Here is an 18,814-nt window from a genome sequence, read left to right as displayed (position 1 = left end):
ATGGATGACAAGGATCTGCTGAAGAGAGTATTATAATAAAATATTAGTTCCTTTAAAAGTTTGGAAAATAGCCCTCAAGTTCACATCTGCCTTGGAGGACCCGGAGGTGTACTTGCGCCTTTTGGGTTCCCACCAGGCAGCGCTCTCGAGATCCCACTGAGTGTGTGTCCTCACACTTTCAGGTCATGCATTCCTGACCCGCCCGTCCCCTGGCAGGACCGCAAATGGGCCTCCCCGCACAGGTGCACAAAGCCACACTTCCTGTATCTGCTTGACTAGGTCACAAGTTTTGCGTCAGTTTTAATTTTTCAAGTTTTCTGAACTCTTCTCATTTGCGGGCACAAATCGGGATTTCTCAGCGATTTGGAGCAGAGACATCAGCAGGTACATGTGATGGCGGTTGATGTCTGGCCACCATGGGTGTGACAAGGGGCAGCGCTGGGGCCTGGGGGGCAGTGACACCCTGCGGCGGCCCCGCCCGACCATGGGTGTCTCGGTCCTGTCCCAGGTCGTGTCCTCCACTCCCCCACTGGTGGTCCTCCATCCACTGCACTGGCTCTCTGCTTTCATCCCTGTTCTGAGACTCTAGAAAAGGTTCTGGTCTGTTTCAATATACACGCGCACCAAGGATGGCTTTGAGTTGATTTTGTGAAAACCATAAAAAAATTAAATGCTGTCTTAGGCAGATATAAAGCAGGAACACCAAAGTCACAGATGGGTAAGTAATGCAGCTCGGGGAGGTGTAACAAAAAAAGGGAAGGAGAAAAGAATGTCTTGTGTGTGGGGGGTCTTTGGGTAATTAGCAGAATTATAATAATATTTAGTGCTGTTTCATAAATTCCGGGGCCGGTGAGTTTGACCGTCTAAATCGGGGAGCTTACAAACATCATTTCTAAGTAGTCCCCCACTGCAGATGGACTCTGGCCCTACTCTGGCGGACCCGCTCTGTGTGCCCCGTGACTACCCTTGTCGGGAAATCATTGGTGGAGGCTTGATAGTCCACTTGCAGGAAATTTTGGGACACCAACTAATCTAACAGTGAAGAAGAAGAGGAAAGAGTATAAAAGACAAGTAGATGAACAGTTGTATTTATTGTTTTGTTACTGATTTTTTTTTTACTTGCATGTGCCTGGTGTGGATGCATCTATCTGGAAGGTTATCAGGCTTATGGCATCTGTAACTTTTCCTTAGGTGGGTCCACATTAGACATTATCCGTTCGATGTTCTCATTCCTTTAATGAAAATGATCCCACAAATACTGTTCCGCTCTGAAACTCTACAAGACCTGCAATGATCACAGCGGAGAGCCAAGGCAGTGCTCGCCCCAATGAAGGTAGCAAGGGATTGATGAACAGACCTACATCTCAAATTCCAGAGTTTTCCCTTCGTCAGCTTGGGGGACTCTCAGCAGAAGCCGGACCAGGACAGTAACTGATTCATTATTATCCAACTTGTGTAAAGAATTAAAGCCACTTAAAAAAAAATTAAAACCACTTAGAAACAAACAAATAAACAACAAAGCTACAAAGAAGAAGGAAATGGACCAAAATATTACAAGAGGTAAACGTTTACTCTGTTTTAGGGCCAAATAAATGTTAATGTGGATCTAAAAGAATTCAGAAAGAACAGGTATTAAAAACTAACTTAAAAACTACAAGGTTATCATCAGAGTATTTTCTAAATTTGCCCATGTATTGTTTTCATCTGGAAACATCAGCAGTTAGATTCCGCGACTGGGCTTTGCTGTTTTCATACTCGTAACACGAAGGGCAGAGGCCTTGCACACACATTTTAAGTCTCTCAGATTAGGCGCAATTTTTGTTGTAAATCAACGGGGAGTTGGAAGACAGGTTTACAAATAAAGGAATTTATGGATATGTATTACGCCAGCGGGACGTTCACAAAAGCCCAGTGAAGCCAGATATACTGCCCGCCACGTGTCGCCTGAGTCCCATGCATACGGCTGTTGAGAGGCTGCACCCTTGGTGGACTGGGCTCCACGTCCCAGGCTCAAGCCCCTTCTGCCGCGATGCAATCTGCCCTTTATCATTTCTCAGCTCTCCCCTCTTCCCTGCTCTCTCACCCCGTAGCTTCCTGAAGTAGCCGCTTATCTCTTTGGGTCCCACTTCCCTCATCCAACACGAAGCCGATGTTGAGTCGATGGTATCCTAGGATCCTGGTAAGAAAGGTACAGCGCGGATCCTACTCCACTTGGAAGAAGAGTGGTCAGTCCGGGGGTGAAAATGATCCTCCCCCATTGACTCCCCTTCAATCATGCGAGTTCACACTACGATCCCTGATGCAGAGCCTCCCTCAGTCCATGTAACTGGCGGGGGAGCCGCCCCAAATCTCCGCTCGCTCTCTAAGTTCAGGCCGGAGGGGACTTCCCATTCTCATTTCTGGGGAAAAGGGATCAAGATTCATAGATAAAATGTCACCAAGAATGAGTGAGTTGTCTACAGAGGAACTGGAAAAACAACAGAGATCCCGCCTGTGTGTGTCGAGGTGGAATGATTTTATAAGTAAGATTCTGAACAGAGGGCAGGAGTGATTTCCGAGCTTGTCCGCGGACGAGGTGTGTGTGTGTATCTCGTCGTCCGCGTTACCGCCCCTTTGATATGTTGTGGGAGCGCACGGTGCTTCCTTACGAGGGTGTGTGCTTTCACCGTTTTGTGTTCCAGTTGGCATTTCCAGAATCGGTGCTCCCAGGGTGAGTTCAGATGTCCTCTTAACTATTCCGTCCTCTGGAGTTTTGTTTTGGAGTCCAGATTTGTTTCTGGAGTCCAGATTTCATCCATTTACTCAGTGAATTTAAAACACAGCCTATATGTTTACCTGTGGCTTCGATGTGATTTTAACTTTGTTTCTCCAGCACAGAGTCTGAGCCAGCTTAATCTAGGAAATTGGAACGGCGAACTTATCCTTTACGCATGAGAGTGGATAAAACGCATCCTGTACACAAACACACAGAAACACACACACAAAGTAACGCAGGGTGTTTTCGTTTTAAATCCAGATGCAGAATAACCCAAAAAAGTGCAAATAAATCTGATGAATTCATTCTATAATATCCAAATTTAGTTCCGGCATTTCACTGAATGAACAGTATGTATTATTTTCATTGTGAAGCGTTAACTAATCTGAAAGTCACCACAGACAAGGTGCTTCATCTGCATACGGTGCAGTGTATGTACAGCATGCCGGCTTCGTTTTTTTTCCCATTTGTCTTTTGAGAGAATTTTAAAACGTCCTCATCTCTAATCTTAATTTGTGGTATTCCTTAAAAAATTTTTGCCTTATGCGACAATTTATTTGGGAATTTATTTATTTTTTTTTATTTGGGAATTTAATATGCGCGCTGTCCTTATTTTGGAATACGTTTATTTTGGAATTCAATATACGTGCTACACAGGCGTCTGAAAACTGAAAATGCTGATGCCTGAGTTTGTTCAATGATCTCTACGGTCTCTTTAATCTTCAAATCAGAAAATTGTGTTACTGATACCACTTAAGCAAATGAACGCACAGTGGAAGATATGCAGACACAAATATTTGCATATGTGTGTATTTACATATATACAAACTCATCCACATCCACACAGTCATTAAGATGTTATGAGCTGGTTTCACCGTGAACATGGCACGTGGGAGACCTCCTTGGAGCCCTTGCACCCAGCTCTGTGTTGCGGCTATTACGGGCACCGGCCACGCTGCTTCTGAGAGTTTCCCCAGGAGGACCCCTGGTGGCTCAGGGAACGCGGGCTCGGTGCGCGGCCCACCCCTGCCGGTGCGTGGAATCCCCCAGACCTAGGGCCCCGCGCTGCCACCACAGCGCTTCCGTGGGCTTTCCGTTCCACCCACGGTGATGGTGCCTCTTGCCCAAGAGCAGCTGACTGAGGACCCAAGCTCCAGGCTCTCACTCCTTAGCTTCCCGAAGTAGCTGCTTATCTTTTTGGGTCCCACTTCCCTCATCCAACACGAAGCTGATGTTGAGTCGATGGTATCCTAGGATCCTGGTAAGAAAGGTACAGCGCGGATCCTACTCCACTTGGAAGAAGAGTGGTCAGTCGGGGCTGAAAATGATCCTCCCCCATTCACTCCCCTTACAATCATGCTAGTTCACTATCAGAGGGGAGGAGACGAGGAAACAAGGCAGGATAAGGTCAAATTCACTGAGCTTTGTTTCCCTACGTCAGCTGACAACACTCATGGCAAATCCTGGAGAAAAACAGTCTGGATGCTATTTAATCAAATCTCTTTTAGCCCAACTATACGAGTGTAGATCATCCACTGGAGATATCATGGTTCACATGCTGGAGATATGACGGTCATGACACGGAACCCATGGATTCTCTGGCCCGCACAGAGGCAGACGTGGTGTTTCTGGAGAGGGGGCTCTGAAAACCCATAGAACCCTTAGTTTTCAGAAAATATCTCTGAAAGTGAATAGAATTGTGCTTTTCTGTCTGTTATGGGCTGGATTATGTGCCTGAAATCCATGTGATAGACTCCTAACCCCGAGGATCTCAGAATGAGCCTGCATCTGGGGACGGGGTCTTTAGAGAGGTGACTAAGGTAAGATGTGGTCACTAGGATGGACCCTGATCCAGGTTGACTGGGGTCCTCATAGGAAGAGGAGATGAGGACACAGACATGTGCAGAGGGATGACCGTGTGGGGACACGGGGAGGGGACGGCATCCGCACACCCAGGGCGGAGGCCTCGGGGACACCTGCCCCGCCCGCCCGGACCGCGGGCTCCAGCCTCCAGGACGTGAGGCAGTGAACTTTGTTGAAGCTGCTCCATCCGTGGTGCTTCATTACAGCAGCTCTAGCGCACTCATACGCTGGGATTTACATGTTTTTGTATAGTTATTTTGACTAATGAGTACCCTTCCTATTCTAAAGTTTCTTTAAAAAAAAGATTTTATTTATTTTATTTATTTATTTGAGAAAGGGAGAAAGCACAAGCAGGAAGAGGGGCAGAGAGAACAAGAGGAGCAGACTCCCTGCTGAGCGGGGAGCCCAACTCGGGCCTTGGTCCCAGGACCCTGAGACCATGACCTGAGCTGAAGGCAGACGCTTCACCCCACTGAAACCCTCAGGATCTACAGCTCTTCCTATTCTAAATTTTATCTTAGAACTTTATTTATAGGTCACCTAAATATGACACTGTGTGAGTACATATATACGTACACACACATGCATGTAAGTGTTGGTGATGTCTCTGCATTCCTGTGTGAAACTTAAATATTTTTGGATGGAGAGGATTTTGATACTAGTGATAAGAACCTCAATATAAGCAGTAACATTTTAGAGTGGAAAGAAACGAGTCAAGGCTATTTAGGGAAACAGATCAGCTCGGCCTAAACACTCAAAGAAGAAAAGTCCAAAGGAGTCAAGGGCAGCTGGACTTACGGATTTCCTTAACCACCTGGATTAAGGATCAGACGGTTTCCTGGTGGAGAAGTGTGGATGCTAATGTCAGCTTTCTGCTGGCTTCAATTTTATCAATTCCCACTCTTATTGTTGCCCTGATGTTTGAGTTTGGAAATGTTCCTAAGTCTCATGATAGATAAACATCTAGACCTAATGACTGCAGCCAGCATCACTGCCGCCGACGTCAGCAGACAAGTAAGTAGTACGCACGGATGACTTTTCTCTTCCAGGGCTCCAGCGTGGGCATGGGTTCCGCACACATCCTGCTTCGTGAACAAGGTTGAGACAGGAACAGAGACAGAGGGACAGAGATAACTCCAGAGGTCTCTAATGGGTGAGAGTCAAGAAAGACCAAGAATCAAGCCATCTGCACAGAGGCGAGCGGGGGACAGATTCAGGGGCCCTCTCTTCTTCAGGACATGGTCTGTGTCCACAGTATTGAGTGGACACGGCAGTGGGAACAGCTTCTAGGACTATTCGGATGAGATCTACGTCCTACTTTGCAAGACCTCCAGGCAAAGACCTGCCATCCTTGTCACAAAGAGAGCCAAGCTGCATCATGAGTTAGATGCCATGTTTGCTTTGTTTCTTAGCCTTGGTGCTGGACTTTTGCATTACACAGACACACACAATGTGTGCCCTTAGCAAGGAGGACAGAGCTGGACTTTTGTGAGCCAAGTAGCAAGATGGTGGCTGAGTTCTTGAGCAGTGCCTGCACCTCTATAGGAGGAGCTTGGCACCAGTTACAGGTTTGGGAGAGTCAGGGACAGACATGCACCCTCGAGGCAGGAGGTGTGGCCTGGTGTGCAAGCTAGAGGCACAGGAGAGAGGCTGCTGAAGAGTCAGGGCCACGGGACACCCCACTCCAGGAGCCTGCTCCCCGAGAAGCATCTTTGGAGTTTGTATGGGCCTCAGGGTTTCATGTCACCCCATCCACACAAATAACCCACAAGCACACCAATCATCGGTGTAGCTGGGTTGACAAACGATACAGATGTGCCTCCCGAGCTCTCTGGAAGGGGGTTTTGTAAGCTATTTCTTCCGCGTGGACTACAAAGACGCCAGAGCCAAGTGAGATGTGCTTCCTGACTCTTTTAGGACATCTTCACAGCTTTTGTTACCGCTTAATCCCTGCCATTTACCATGGTGGCCGACATATAAAGGTGTCCCATAAATGTTTGCTGCGCGAATAAATTCAGATTTACATAGCAACAACTTCAAAGTAAGCCAGACAGCAGCCTTTACAAAGTTGCAATCTAAATCTAATAATTGATTCTACGGCAACCGTTTATTGATGGTGTACAATGAGATAGCCACTGTCCTGATTTATGGGAACACAGCTCATCGAGGCCCAAAGTCACTACACACACAGAACGATGCCTGCCACTCACACCAGCAGGTAATTCCACGTCATCCTCCCGGGGATGGCTTTGGAGCATTACCCCACCTGCTGTCGCCCATGGTTTGTTCCTTTATGTAAACTGGTACAGCTCATACGGTCTGTATACAATCCCCTTAGAAAATGTTCCTTCCTACTATCCTGTCTTGATTATTTCTCTAAGCAATTCTTATTTCAAAAACAAAAATCCATTTTCTCAGTGGGTTTTAATTGAGTAGCTATTACGTTTTGACATTGTGGGGAAATAAAACCCTTCAAACCTGGAGGGGTTTATATTTTAATGAGTTACTTTTCACACAGGAGTTTCACTTGATGTAATACAAGAAATATAATAGGAATCCAACAATTTTGTAAAGAATACAATAATATTTTGCATTGAAAAAAAATTTCCCATAGAACCTAATAGTGCGTTAGGGTCTCGATGGTGTATTTTTATTCTGTGCTTTTATTCTATTTTTATTCTGTATTTTTTATTTCATGTTGGTATGTGTGTATCCCCAAATACAACATAATCCCAGAGACGAGGACCATGCCAACTGATTTTTTGGTGTGTGTTTTTAGTTCGTAGCTCTTTGCCCATAATGAAGACATGGTCCTTCCATCAGATACAGCCGTTGTCTAAATAGACATAAAATGTTGAGGGCAAACCTGCAAGCAGAGCACTTTTATGTGAAGGGCCCTTTCTGTTTCAGAAGGTACAGAAGAGAAAATGTAGGAAGGTGCGCTCTGATGGGAGCAGAGGAAGGAAGGGAAAGAGGTTATTGTCCCTCCGTCTTCCTGTCTCTGTCATTCTCTGGTCATTGAGATCTCGTGCAACCACGTGGTTTATGTTTCCCTCTTGTTTTGTGATGTGAGACAATATTTTGGAACTTTACAATAAACGAGTGTTGACCTCAGGACCAGAAAGCATGGTCGTCAACCAACGGCATTTTTTTACGCTCTCTCTCAAGGAGTCTGTGCTCTCAGAAGTTTACTCAGGATTTTTGTTTTCTGTACACGATTTTATAAATGCCCGTCTAAAAAATGTGCGTATATATTATATTTGCTGTTTCAGAGTCAGATAATCTTTTAATATTTCGATATCTATCCCTCGTTTTGACAAATGCTTATGTGTGTAGTGGACCCGTGAGTAACATCGGGGTACAGGCGCCAACCCCTGTGTGGCTGAAAATCCGCGTATGACGTCTGAGCCCCCCCCCCCAATCTAACTACTAAGGCCTGCTGTTGACAGGAAGCCTTATTGATAACGTAACGCAGCGTGTACGTTGTATGTATTGAATACTATATTTGCGCAATAAAGCAAGCTAAACAAAAGAAAACGTCGTTAGGAAAATCATAAGGAAGAGAAAATAAACTTACAGGACAGCCCTGTATTTATGGGAAAAAAACCTGTGCATGGGTGGGCCCTTGGGGTTCAAACCCGCATTGTTCGAGGGTCAGCTGTGTTTTAAATCCAGTCTCAGCCATCTCTACATATGGCTTCCATGTATGAGGAATCTACCAAAAACACACAAGTGCAATTTTTTAAATGACTTGAGTTCTATCCATTATCTACACACAAAAGCCCAAATCATAATTTAACTTCCCTTACAAATTGGACGAAAAAATTCAGGTGATTACATAAAATTATATGAACCCTCAAATTTGTTAGATCTAAAATAAGGATCATCCTAAATGCTTGGTAAGTGAACATTTCCCTGAGTTTCAATCAGAACCCAACAGACGCCCGTCTGCAGATGCTGACGGAGCATGGATGTGAGGACCGAGCACACGTTTAGCACACGGCAAGGCCACCTGCCCAGGGCGCCGTGTCTGCCCCCAGTACTGTGTCTTTCATGGGCCGGCAAAGCAAGGGGACCCCCACTCTGCTGCCTTGGGTTTTTTTTTACAAGCTGCTGATTATCCTAGGATTTTTCCTTGGGAGTATAGCAATGATTTCTAGTCCAAATTTATTTTTTTCTTTAGGAGGAAAATGAGCAGCATCGAGTCATTTGAATAAAAAAACAAAACAAAACATATCCTTGAACCATATGTTTGGAGTGAAAAAGTCACTTCCTGTTGTGATTCTGCTGGAATCTGGGTTGTCCCTTAAAAACTTTCGCCTCCAGTGTTAGTAGGGAGGCTGAGGCACACGTAAATGTACCTTTATGTCAGTGGTCGAATTTGGCCCTCTGTGTTTTTATCCACCCAAGGAACAGTAGAAGGGTTTTTTTTTTTTTTTTAAATATTCTTTCTCTGCACACCCAAATTTAGAGAAGTCTTCTTTTGTTTGAAGGATGCACATCAGACATGTCAGACCTCCTGAGCTCCTGCACGTTTGCTGCCTCGGCTCTCGGGCCCCACACGGTCCGGGTGAGAGAGAGAGAGACAGAGAGAGAGCGAGTTTCCTTTAAGGACACGATGCTTTCACAGCCCCGAGCCTAACGCAAGTGGAGCATCTGTTACCGCCAGGGTTGAGTGAACCCAGCCAGACTTGGGGTGCAGAGGAGGTCAGAATCTATTTTGCTGACGTTTCTGTCATGTTTATTAAATTGCACTTTTCCAAAAGCAATTAAACTTTTAGGAAATACTGCATTAATTTTAACGAGAGGGAATCTGGGTACTTCCGACGGACTCAGACTGATAAAATCTGTTTTTTAATCAATTGCTGGGGTCCCAGGCATATGCTCTGAGCTGGTTTATTATGATTCCCGGGTCCTACCTCTCAGGAACAGTAGCTCCCCCACTTTTTATTGTTTTTAAGCTTAAAAGGGGGCTCCGCTCGGGTTTGCATTTTCAACGAGTCACAGGTCCGGTTTCAGAGAGCCGGGTCCCCTCCACCCTGTTTTAAGGCCACATCTAGAAAGACGTATTTGAGACACGGTGTCAGACACTGCAAAACGACGAGGCCGTCTTCTATCTCTCGGCTGTGGGAAACAAGAGTCAGGGGTTTCATCCGAAACAAATGGAGCAGCAAAGATTAATTAAATCTATAAAATTCTCCTAAGCACATCCTGGTCAAGGTATTTAAAAGAACACTTCCTATTATGTGCAAATCACCTAGAAGTATGGGGCTATCATCACTCAGGTGTAAGATTCACTTCTGCATAGTAGAGACTCCAGAAAAAAGTGTTTACTAATAAATTCTGAGTAATCTCTGTTTCATTTTTTTTTTTGACCAAATGGTGAAGCAACAGCACCAGATAGAAACCTCAATCTCTTTCATAAATAAGTTCTCCGTGGGCGCTGTGACAAACACGCTCAGTGGGACGAATGCAAGCAGACTCCGGCTAAGTGAGCAGGTGCTTACCCTAGAAATAATAACTGTCCTGTCCACCTTTTGTCTACACTGCTGGACTTCGCTCCCTAATCCCTCAGAGATTTTGATCCTCCTGGGAGTGGAGACAGAGCTGTGCCTTTCGGCTGGAGGCCAGCTCCTGGGAATCGTCACGTTGGAGCGGGATTAGCGGCTGCACACGCGGCCACTCGGGCCGTCCTTGCACTGGATGCTTGGCCGAGCCACCTTCGCTCCTGCATTTCAAGTGGACACAGCACAGGAGGAGCGTTCACCGCCTCACCTCTTAGAGAGTCAAGAGAGACCATCTTAGAATCTGGGAGCCAACTGAGAGTTTATGTCATAGGTCCCTTCCATCCTAAACATAAACGCTACTTTTCTTTATCTAAATGGCCCCTTTCCCGGATACTATTTCTTTTTTTTTTCTTTTTTTTTTTTTTTTCTGGACACTATTTCTTAATCTTAAAGTCCCCTCCTCAGCATAAATATAAAATTGATGTTACCTGTTGGCTATTTTGTGAGATTTAAAAGGTAACGTTAACTATTGATGATTTTTATGATTTGAAACAGGTAATAGTAATTCTGTGTGTGTGTGTGTGTGTGCGCGTAATGCAAAGAGGACGTTCACTAGCCGCTCTCTTACAGAAACCAGATACTAATTGTATTCATTTCTCATCAATAAAATAATGAAATCAACTTGTTTTTTTGCTGCCCTTCATATGCAATATCTGTAAGTAGAATAAAAGATGAGTAAATGCCCACAGGGTATGGAGAAGACCCAGACATTCAGATTAAGGTTTTTTTCCCCCCCAAAAAATTTATCACTCTTCAGAAAACAAAAACAAAAACAACACCTTCTGTCTTTGCAAGGGATCAGGCTTACTTTTGGGAAAATTATAGATCTCTTAAGGAGCAAATCTATCCATTTGTAGGTTGTGATAGTTTGATGTGGTTCCTGGGAAGCTCACCCACTCCTCACTGTGCAGTGGGGACGGGGGCTGTAAGAGCTGCGTGCGCCAGGGCCTTCCCGAGACGGAGCCGGTCAAAAACCAGGCGCAATGGCCTCTGCACCCCTCTCTTTAGAAATAAAATAAACAGATCAATGTGAGTTTAATGACGGAGGGAGCATGTGTTAGGCCCATGCAGGGGCAGGAGTCTCTCACAAATTTCTAGACGTGCCTTCCTTCCCGTTTCCTAAAGCCTCACGGAGCGTATCAGATTTACACGTGGTCAGGAATTGAACAAATGCTCTCCTCTTTCTGAAAGTAACGTCCCTTTATTGGATAGTGGTGCGTTCTTAAGTGAATCGCAGTATATTAACGGCTAGGAGGAAACAATTCTCTTTGCCTAGCGGACGATTTAACGGCATATACTTCTGTATTTCAGTGGGAGGAAAAACATTTTAATTGAAGAGATGGGGTTAATTCAGGTTCACTCTATTTACAGATACTTAACAATGTGAATTCAGACGGGGCACTGCTGGGCTGTTTTTCCGCGTAATTCAGAGCTGCATGGTTAGCGCTATCACTCAATAGTTGAAATATTTTGTGAAGGACATCGTGCTTTTCATATTTCGCTTGGCCTTCGCCTTTTTTTTTTTTTTTAAAGTTTAGAAATGGCTCTAAGAAGTGCTTCTAAAATCTTGCTTTTACTACGTGGAAATCTATCCTTTTAGAAATCTTCTTTGCTGGTAATTAAGAGCCCAATTAGTCAATGCAGCATCTATTTAGAAACAACATATTTAAATGACGAAGAGCAGAGTAGTATAATTATTTTTGTTCTTACGAATTGCTTAGAATTGCTCATGTCACGAAAACACCAACATTCATTCTCCAGCATTTTGGAAAAAGAGGCAGGCAGACATAGAGAATGCTCAAAGGTTTCAACTGTCTGCACTGTGCATGCAGGCGCACACAGGCACAACCACAAGCACATATGTGGTTTTTAAATTGGACACCGAATGCTTTCGGAGCCTGAGTTATCTTTCCATGCCTCCAACAAGAAAAATACAATTTCCTCATTCTGTATTTCCTTATATAATGCTCTTCTGGGACAGCGCTTCGGCAATCGCTGGATCACCCCTATTTAGATACGGATACACGAATGTCACATTTTCATTCTAAATTCAAGTTCACTCATCATATCTAATGCCCTCGAAGCAATCTCAAATTACTGCTTGTGACACGGGTCACCAGAAACCAGAGGTACTAACACAAATTTTAAAGAGAGAAAGGGGAGGGGGGCAGGAAGCCCGACACAATTAGATGATGGCGAACGGTTTAATCAATTTAGTTTTATCACGACATCCAGTCGTTCCTCGGGAGCTGTCAGCAGCGGGCGGGCGGGCTCACGGGGACGCGTGGCGGTGGCACTGCGCCGCGTCCCCACGGCCGGGGTGAGGCTCGCTCCCGGCACCTGGGCGCCTGCCGGGGAGGAAGAGCCCCACAGCCTGCCCACCTCATCCTTGACACACTCTTTCTATTTCATTAATTTTTCATGGAATCCCGTTTCTCCACAAGCCTGCGTCTGTCGTCCATCTGCTGCACTTACTCTGCTCCTTTTGCCAACTTTTTATCCGCATTTCACAACACGCGGCGAGCAGCCCGCGCTCCTGCTCCGGCCGGGATCCCTCGCCTGACCTCTACAGAGCAACACCCTGTGTGGCCGTTTCCAAAATTCACCTCCGATCTCCTGAAACTCTCGATAACCCATCACCTTGCAACAATAGCTAGATCTCAACTGTTAGCTTATCTTGCTGCAGAATGCCTTAAAAAAAAAAAAAAAAAAAAAAAGAAAAAGAAAAAGAAAGGTCATGTGCTGATGACCGAATCCAATTTGCCGATTTAACAAATGATTGTTTATAGAGCATTTCACAGAGTTTTCTCAAGTTCCTTCCCCTTCTGTGTCTGGTGACTGTGGCCCCGGCTCAGAACCCTGTCCTCCTGTCTACCTCTGGGAACCAGCGTCCTGATCCATCTCCAAATAGGTTTGCATCAAAAAAAAAAAAAAACAAAACAAAAAACAAACAAACAAACAAACAAACAAAAAAAACCAAGCTTTTAAAAAAATTTCCACAAACTTGAGTCACTTTGATACGTTGTAGGAGCTCACAGTCCAACACTCAAGATATTTTATTTACAAAATGCATTTCATGCTGGTGCAGAGCTTCCTGTAGGACAAGCACACCCACGGAAGAGAGAACTGCACGCAAACACAACAGAACGCAGCTACTACTTCAATGATTAAAAATGCGCCTGTGAAATCCCTTGGACACGTTGCCCGGAATGCAGCCGATGGTGGAGAGATTACCTGATCGAATCTGAAGTGATCTATCTTCATAGATCCTACCGTTTCCATCAGTCCCTGCCTCTTATTCCACCTGGCCGAGTGGGCACTAAATCCCAAATAACCTTAAACCTTTAACCTTCATTATTTTGGGCCACAAGACAGATCCTTGACAATATTCACGCATCCAAGTTCCTGTCTCGCACAAGAGACGCCGCCCTAAGCACCTAACGCACACTTGGTCGTGCACAATCACCTCGTAGGATTCCACGCGGAGCCACCGGATAAAGGGCTGCCTCCCGGAACCCCCCAAGCAGCGAGCTCCGTGGGTACTTAGCAGATAAACAGACTCTACAAACTACTAAGCGCTGCCGGTATCTCCTGACACGGAGCTGATACGTCTCCCACGTGTGACCCGGCGTGTGAGCATCCTGTATCGTCACATGTGGAGAAATTACACGGCTTCCTCGTCCTTTACACTGCTGTTGTCTTTTTTTTTTTCCCTTTTTTTTCTTAGCTGCCTATTTTTCTCCTACTCGAAACTCAAATTTTGACACTGTTTCCCTGGTATAGAAAATGTAAATCATTCGTAAATAATTTTAAGATAAAGTCCCGACTGAAAAGTAACGGAGAGAGGAAGTGCAGAAATGCATCATCCTGGGTCCTGATGAGAGAGTGGGAACACATGGGTGGGTGCGTGGGTTTTTCCTCTGAGCATCTCCTTTAAAGTTTATCTGGGGAACAAATGCAGGTCCCCCCAAGTTAATACTTGGGACTAAGTTTTTTCAGTTTTCACATTTTTTCTGGATTCTTAAAGATATATCCTCTCCCCCGTGTGCTATCGGGACTATAAAATACTGAGCACAGGAAAATATTTTATTTCTGAGGCCCTGGATCACACCTAAGAGCAATGAGAGCCCTGGATCAATCCCACACTTAAACTGTAGCTACAGTTTTTTTTTTTATTTCAAAACCCATAGAGTATGTTGACAATAATAAGTGAAACAAAACAAAACAACAAGATCATATCAAAGCCGTGTTTGGAGTTTGCACACAGAATATGGACAGCTTTGCACAGCCCGGGAGCTAAAAGTTATGGTGGAGCCAAAAAAATCACCCTCGTTGATTAGAATAGGTGGAAAAATGCGTTCCGCTGGCAGATTGGGGCAACATTTATCCTAATTTACTTATTCCCGTATGAGAAGAGCCCCCGTTAGTGCCCACGGAGCCTTCTCCAAATTCCTTAACAACCATCCATACACACGTGGATTCTAAATCGTGACAAATAGAGTTTTCATAACTGGTTGGGCTTCAGAGCCGAAGCCATCCCATCCCATGGCTGTTGTCGAGACCCATGACCGTTAGAGCATGATTTAAATCCACCATTTTTCTTGGTACAAGAGAAAAACAAGGATCTGTAATAATTAGGAATTGCACATCCACTGACCTATTCCCAGCAAGTGCAAATCACGGTCTGACGTGCCCCACGGTCGCTATGCTTTCTTTTCATCGGCTCACTCACATTTATATTACTAACTTTTCCCTAAGAAGTATTTAGCAGTTCGACTTGACTCTCCGACCCAGGTAGCAGGTGCGCAGGAGGCTTCACCCCCACCCGTGCATCTCTGAGGCATTGGAATTAGCACACGCGTGCCCGCGAGCCCTTCCCCTCCTCAGTTTTGGGGTGTGGAAATGAGGGGACTTGGTCTATTCCAAATAACCAAGGCATACAAACATCTCATCTAGAAATTTCACTCTGATTTGTTGTCAGTAAGTTTATAGCAAAGGAAGTCTTCGTTCAGATTCCTTATTTTTTTTTTCCAAAATTGGATGTTTTCTAAGCCAGCACGACTGACATTTAAAGGTAAGAAAAATGAATTTGGAGAAAGGCACCAGCGTCCGTCAGCTTGCATTTTATTTCTGTGGAACGCTGTTTTATGGTGAAACAGGAGTCCATAGTCCAACATTTTAATATTCAAAATAGACTAAAGGGAAAATATTACTCAATATTCAACATAAAGGGAAAATATTACTAAATATTCAAAATAGACTAAAGGGAGGTCTTGGGAAACACGACCACTTACGATTTACAAGGCAGTGTTTCCTTTTCTCTTCTTTTAAAAGTTATATTCATTATTAATTAAATTCTGTGCCTCCCCCCCCCCTTTATTGCCACTTTCAGCTGGCATTGTTTTGGAAGGCACCCACAGATCCGTGTCAGGATGAGGTTTTTCAGGTAACAGACTGAGCAGCAGCTCTGAGTTACACCAGAATCTCCGGGTCCCCCCGGTTGGGAGCCCTCTGGGGGGCACGGTGTCGGCCACCCCTGCTCCCTGCGGTCCTGACACAAAGCCGTCAGCGGGGACCTTGGACGTCGGCCCACGCCTCTCCAAACCGCCTCGCTCATTTCTGTTACTGGAAGGAGCCGGGGGTGTCTGAGAGCAGCGGGGAGAGCCATGTGTCAGAAACTTAGGGCAGGCCCTGCAAATACAGTGATCTCCAGGCAGGGCGAGCCACCGCCACCGTAGCCGACAATGCGCCCTGCCGCAGAAAACTGGAAAATCTGAGAGATTGGGTCCTGTCTGGTGTCTGCCCCACTGTTCTGCAAGGCTCTGTATTCACTCTGTTATTATTATTATTATTGTTTTATTAATCAGCACATCTCAAATAATAATAAGAGCCGAACTTTCTCCGGTGGACTCATCACGGGAAGCTGCTGATAACAAGTTCCTCTCCGGGAAAGAAAGCGAGCGGCGCCGGCAGCTCGGAGCTCGCCCCGTGGACTGCGTGCAGGCTCCGATGGCATTTCAGGGCATTTCCCCTGGGCTCCCCGCGGGAAGCCCCGAGCTGCTGATGGAACGCACTAAGTTTGGGGCAGCGGTCCCCGGAATATCGGGGACGGGCACGGACGCGACAGGGAGTCAGCGGCAACCTGTCACCCGGCTGCTTTTCCTCCCTTTCTGCTTTGCAGGGCTTTGCCGCCAACGAGCCGCGGTCCCTATGTCTCTTTCCAGATTTTAATTTCTGCTCATCCTCTCCCCCCCCCCCCCCCCGGGACCAGCCCGTGCTTCCCGCGGGTCCTGGTGTTTATGGAACAACGGGTACCAACCAGACTAAGTAGGAACTGTGGGCCAGTTTGGAAACGTGACGGCCGGGGCTGTGCCCACTCCTTCCTCCGAGACAATTTGGATGGAGGCGCTGGCACCGGGTCCTGTCCCTGTTTCTGGCTTAAGTGAGTGTTTCCTTTGGCACCGCGTGCTAATGTCGCCTCGGAGAGGGTCAGAGGCAGAGCTGGACTGCGGAGCGCGAGCCAGGGAGGGGACCAGGGAGGGGACCGTGCTGCACTCCAGGGCACGGCTGCCCCATCCTTGGTCCCTGCCCTGCTTCCCGGCCGCTCGCAGCCCGGCTGGGCTGAGCCCGCGGCTGTCTGTCCGCTGCGCGCCGTCCCCTCTGAGCTCGCAGAAGCCCCCGGCCCTTTACAAAGGGATCGGGACTCCAGCGCGCTCTGCTTCGAACGGACACCCCCCAGCACCCGCACCGAAGCTGCTGAAGGGGGGGCACGACCCGAGCAAGGCGGAGAAGAGTGCAGTTAGTGGAGGCAGCACAGAAAGCCAGGTCCTTACCTTTCCTCTTCGACCGCCGCCGCCGCCGCCTCTTAGACTTGCATCTGAGTTGGCCGCTCAGCCCTCCGGACCCTCTGCTGGTCCCCAGGACGGATGCCATGGCTGGGGCTCCGCACGGGCGCGGGAGGGGATCCTGCCTCCCAGCAGCTCACCTTTCCTGCTCCTGCACCGCCGCCGCTCCCCGCTTCTGCAAACCAGGCGGCGGGGCTCACTTTTTAGGACGGAGCCCTCCTCGCTCGCTCCCGCCTCCTTCCCCCTAATTGTTCTCTGTCACCGGCTGGGGCTGGGCTGAGAGCCCACCGCCGGCCAGCAGCTCCGCGCGCCGCGGCAGGACAACAGGACGCGCTGGGAAGGAAAGGTGCGCCGGGCGCCGTGGGCGCTCCCTCCCCGGCTCTCCTCCTCTTCCGGGCGGCCTCTCTTGATCTGGGCTCCAGACGCAGGGCTTCTACTTTGGCACCTCTGCTAGTTGTTTGGCACCAGCCACTTTGAAGCCAATCACGCAGGGAGCTTGTCTATTTGCTGCTGCAAAGTCTAATTAGGTCCAATCACAACTGTCTTCTGGCTCTGACATCAGCACCACCAGCCCTTTGCATCCTCTGTCAGCTTGCAAACTCAGCTCCCATTTGGACGGATGGAGCTGCCCAGGACCCGGTTGAAAGGGAAGGAGACTGCTCGGGAGGGAGGGAACAACACGCAGAGCCAGCTCATCGGGGAGCAGCCCGAGGGGGCCGCTTGCAGGAGGGCTCAGCCCCGGGGCTGCAGGCTCCCGGCCTCAGACCGCAGGACAGCGCCCGACCCCGCACACCCGGCAAGATGCAGCGGCTCTCTCTCCAGCCCAACAGTTTTTAACTAGTTAATTCATTATAATGCTCCTTGTGCCAGGGGGGAAATATCTCTCCAAGAAATGCTGGAGACCTCACCTCCCCCGGAGGAGGGGACTAAGATTTGCAATTCCCCCGGAAGACAGCCTCTTAGGGGTATTCGGGGTTTTTTTTTTTTTCTTTTCTTTTTTCTTTTTTTTTTTTTTTTTCCAGAGAAGGCACGTTTGTCTGTTTGCTTGTTTGTTTTGTTTTGCTTTCCCCTTCCTACCCCTTGGCTGTTCCCTTTGCAAAAGGCAGAAATTGCATAAAGACAGAGGTGTTGGGATCGGAGTCTGGTTTTTAAGGAGAGGGATTTTAATGGGTTGCTTTATGGAGGTAACAATGAAATGCACAGAGAAAGGGCTTTCATCTGATGGGTTTAACGCCAAATAAAACATTCAGATGAAAGAAAAGTCATATTTAACCAGGAGGTGGATTGCAAATTGAAATAGTTTTCAACAATATTTTTTTCAGGGCTATCCTATTGTTTCAAGACTGTACTTATGGAACACTAAAAATCTAACACGAGCTATAAGAAGAAAAATAATCGAGGCATCATTACTGCCTTTTTGCCTTCAGGTCCAATAAGCTATTAATTGTAATAGTAATGATTTGGGAAAAAAAAATCCACCCGCGGAGTCGTTAGCCAGCGTTATTGTCGTATGTTGATGTGGAGATAGCACACAAGTATCTGTATGCTATTGACTACCTTATCCCTACTGTTTCCAAGCTCTTGACGGACCTAGAAATGTCTTGATGATTTTCTTTTATAAGAAAAAAATAACCCCTTAGGGAATGTGGGAAATAATCAGGAGGTTCACGTGTGTTACGTGCTGAGCTGAGGGGTCAGAACTCATTTTTCACTGGTGAGAGAGAGAACAGGACGTGCGATTTCAAGTCTTTGGTCCCCTGCTCTGACTTTGGGTGAGTACACAG

General features: G+C 46.7%; 1 protein-coding gene across 1 annotated transcript in view; it reads right to left on the bottom strand.

Moving 5' to 3' along the window:
- Window positions 1–17,669, bottom strand: part of ADARB2 (adenosine deaminase RNA specific B2 (inactive)) — a 333,884-nt gene extending 316,215 nt beyond the window's left edge. The window contains exon 1 of the mRNA XM_038530219.1: window positions 17,019–17,669. Coding sequence (XP_038386147.1) covers window positions 17,019–17,118 — 100 coding nt within the window. The 5' untranslated portion in view covers window positions 17,119–17,669. The remainder of the gene's footprint in view (window positions 1–17,018) is intronic.
- Window positions 17,670–18,814: the final 1,145 nt, after the last annotated feature.

This window comes from Canis lupus, chromosome 2, assembly GCF_011100685.1.
Source record: "Canis lupus familiaris isolate Mischka breed German Shepherd chromosome 2, alternate assembly UU_Cfam_GSD_1.0, whole genome shotgun sequence".
Lineage (NCBI taxonomy): Eukaryota > Metazoa > Chordata > Mammalia > Carnivora > Canidae > Canis > Canis lupus.
Note: the sequence above shows the minus strand (reverse complement) of the source record. Positions and strands in the feature narration are given on the sequence as shown.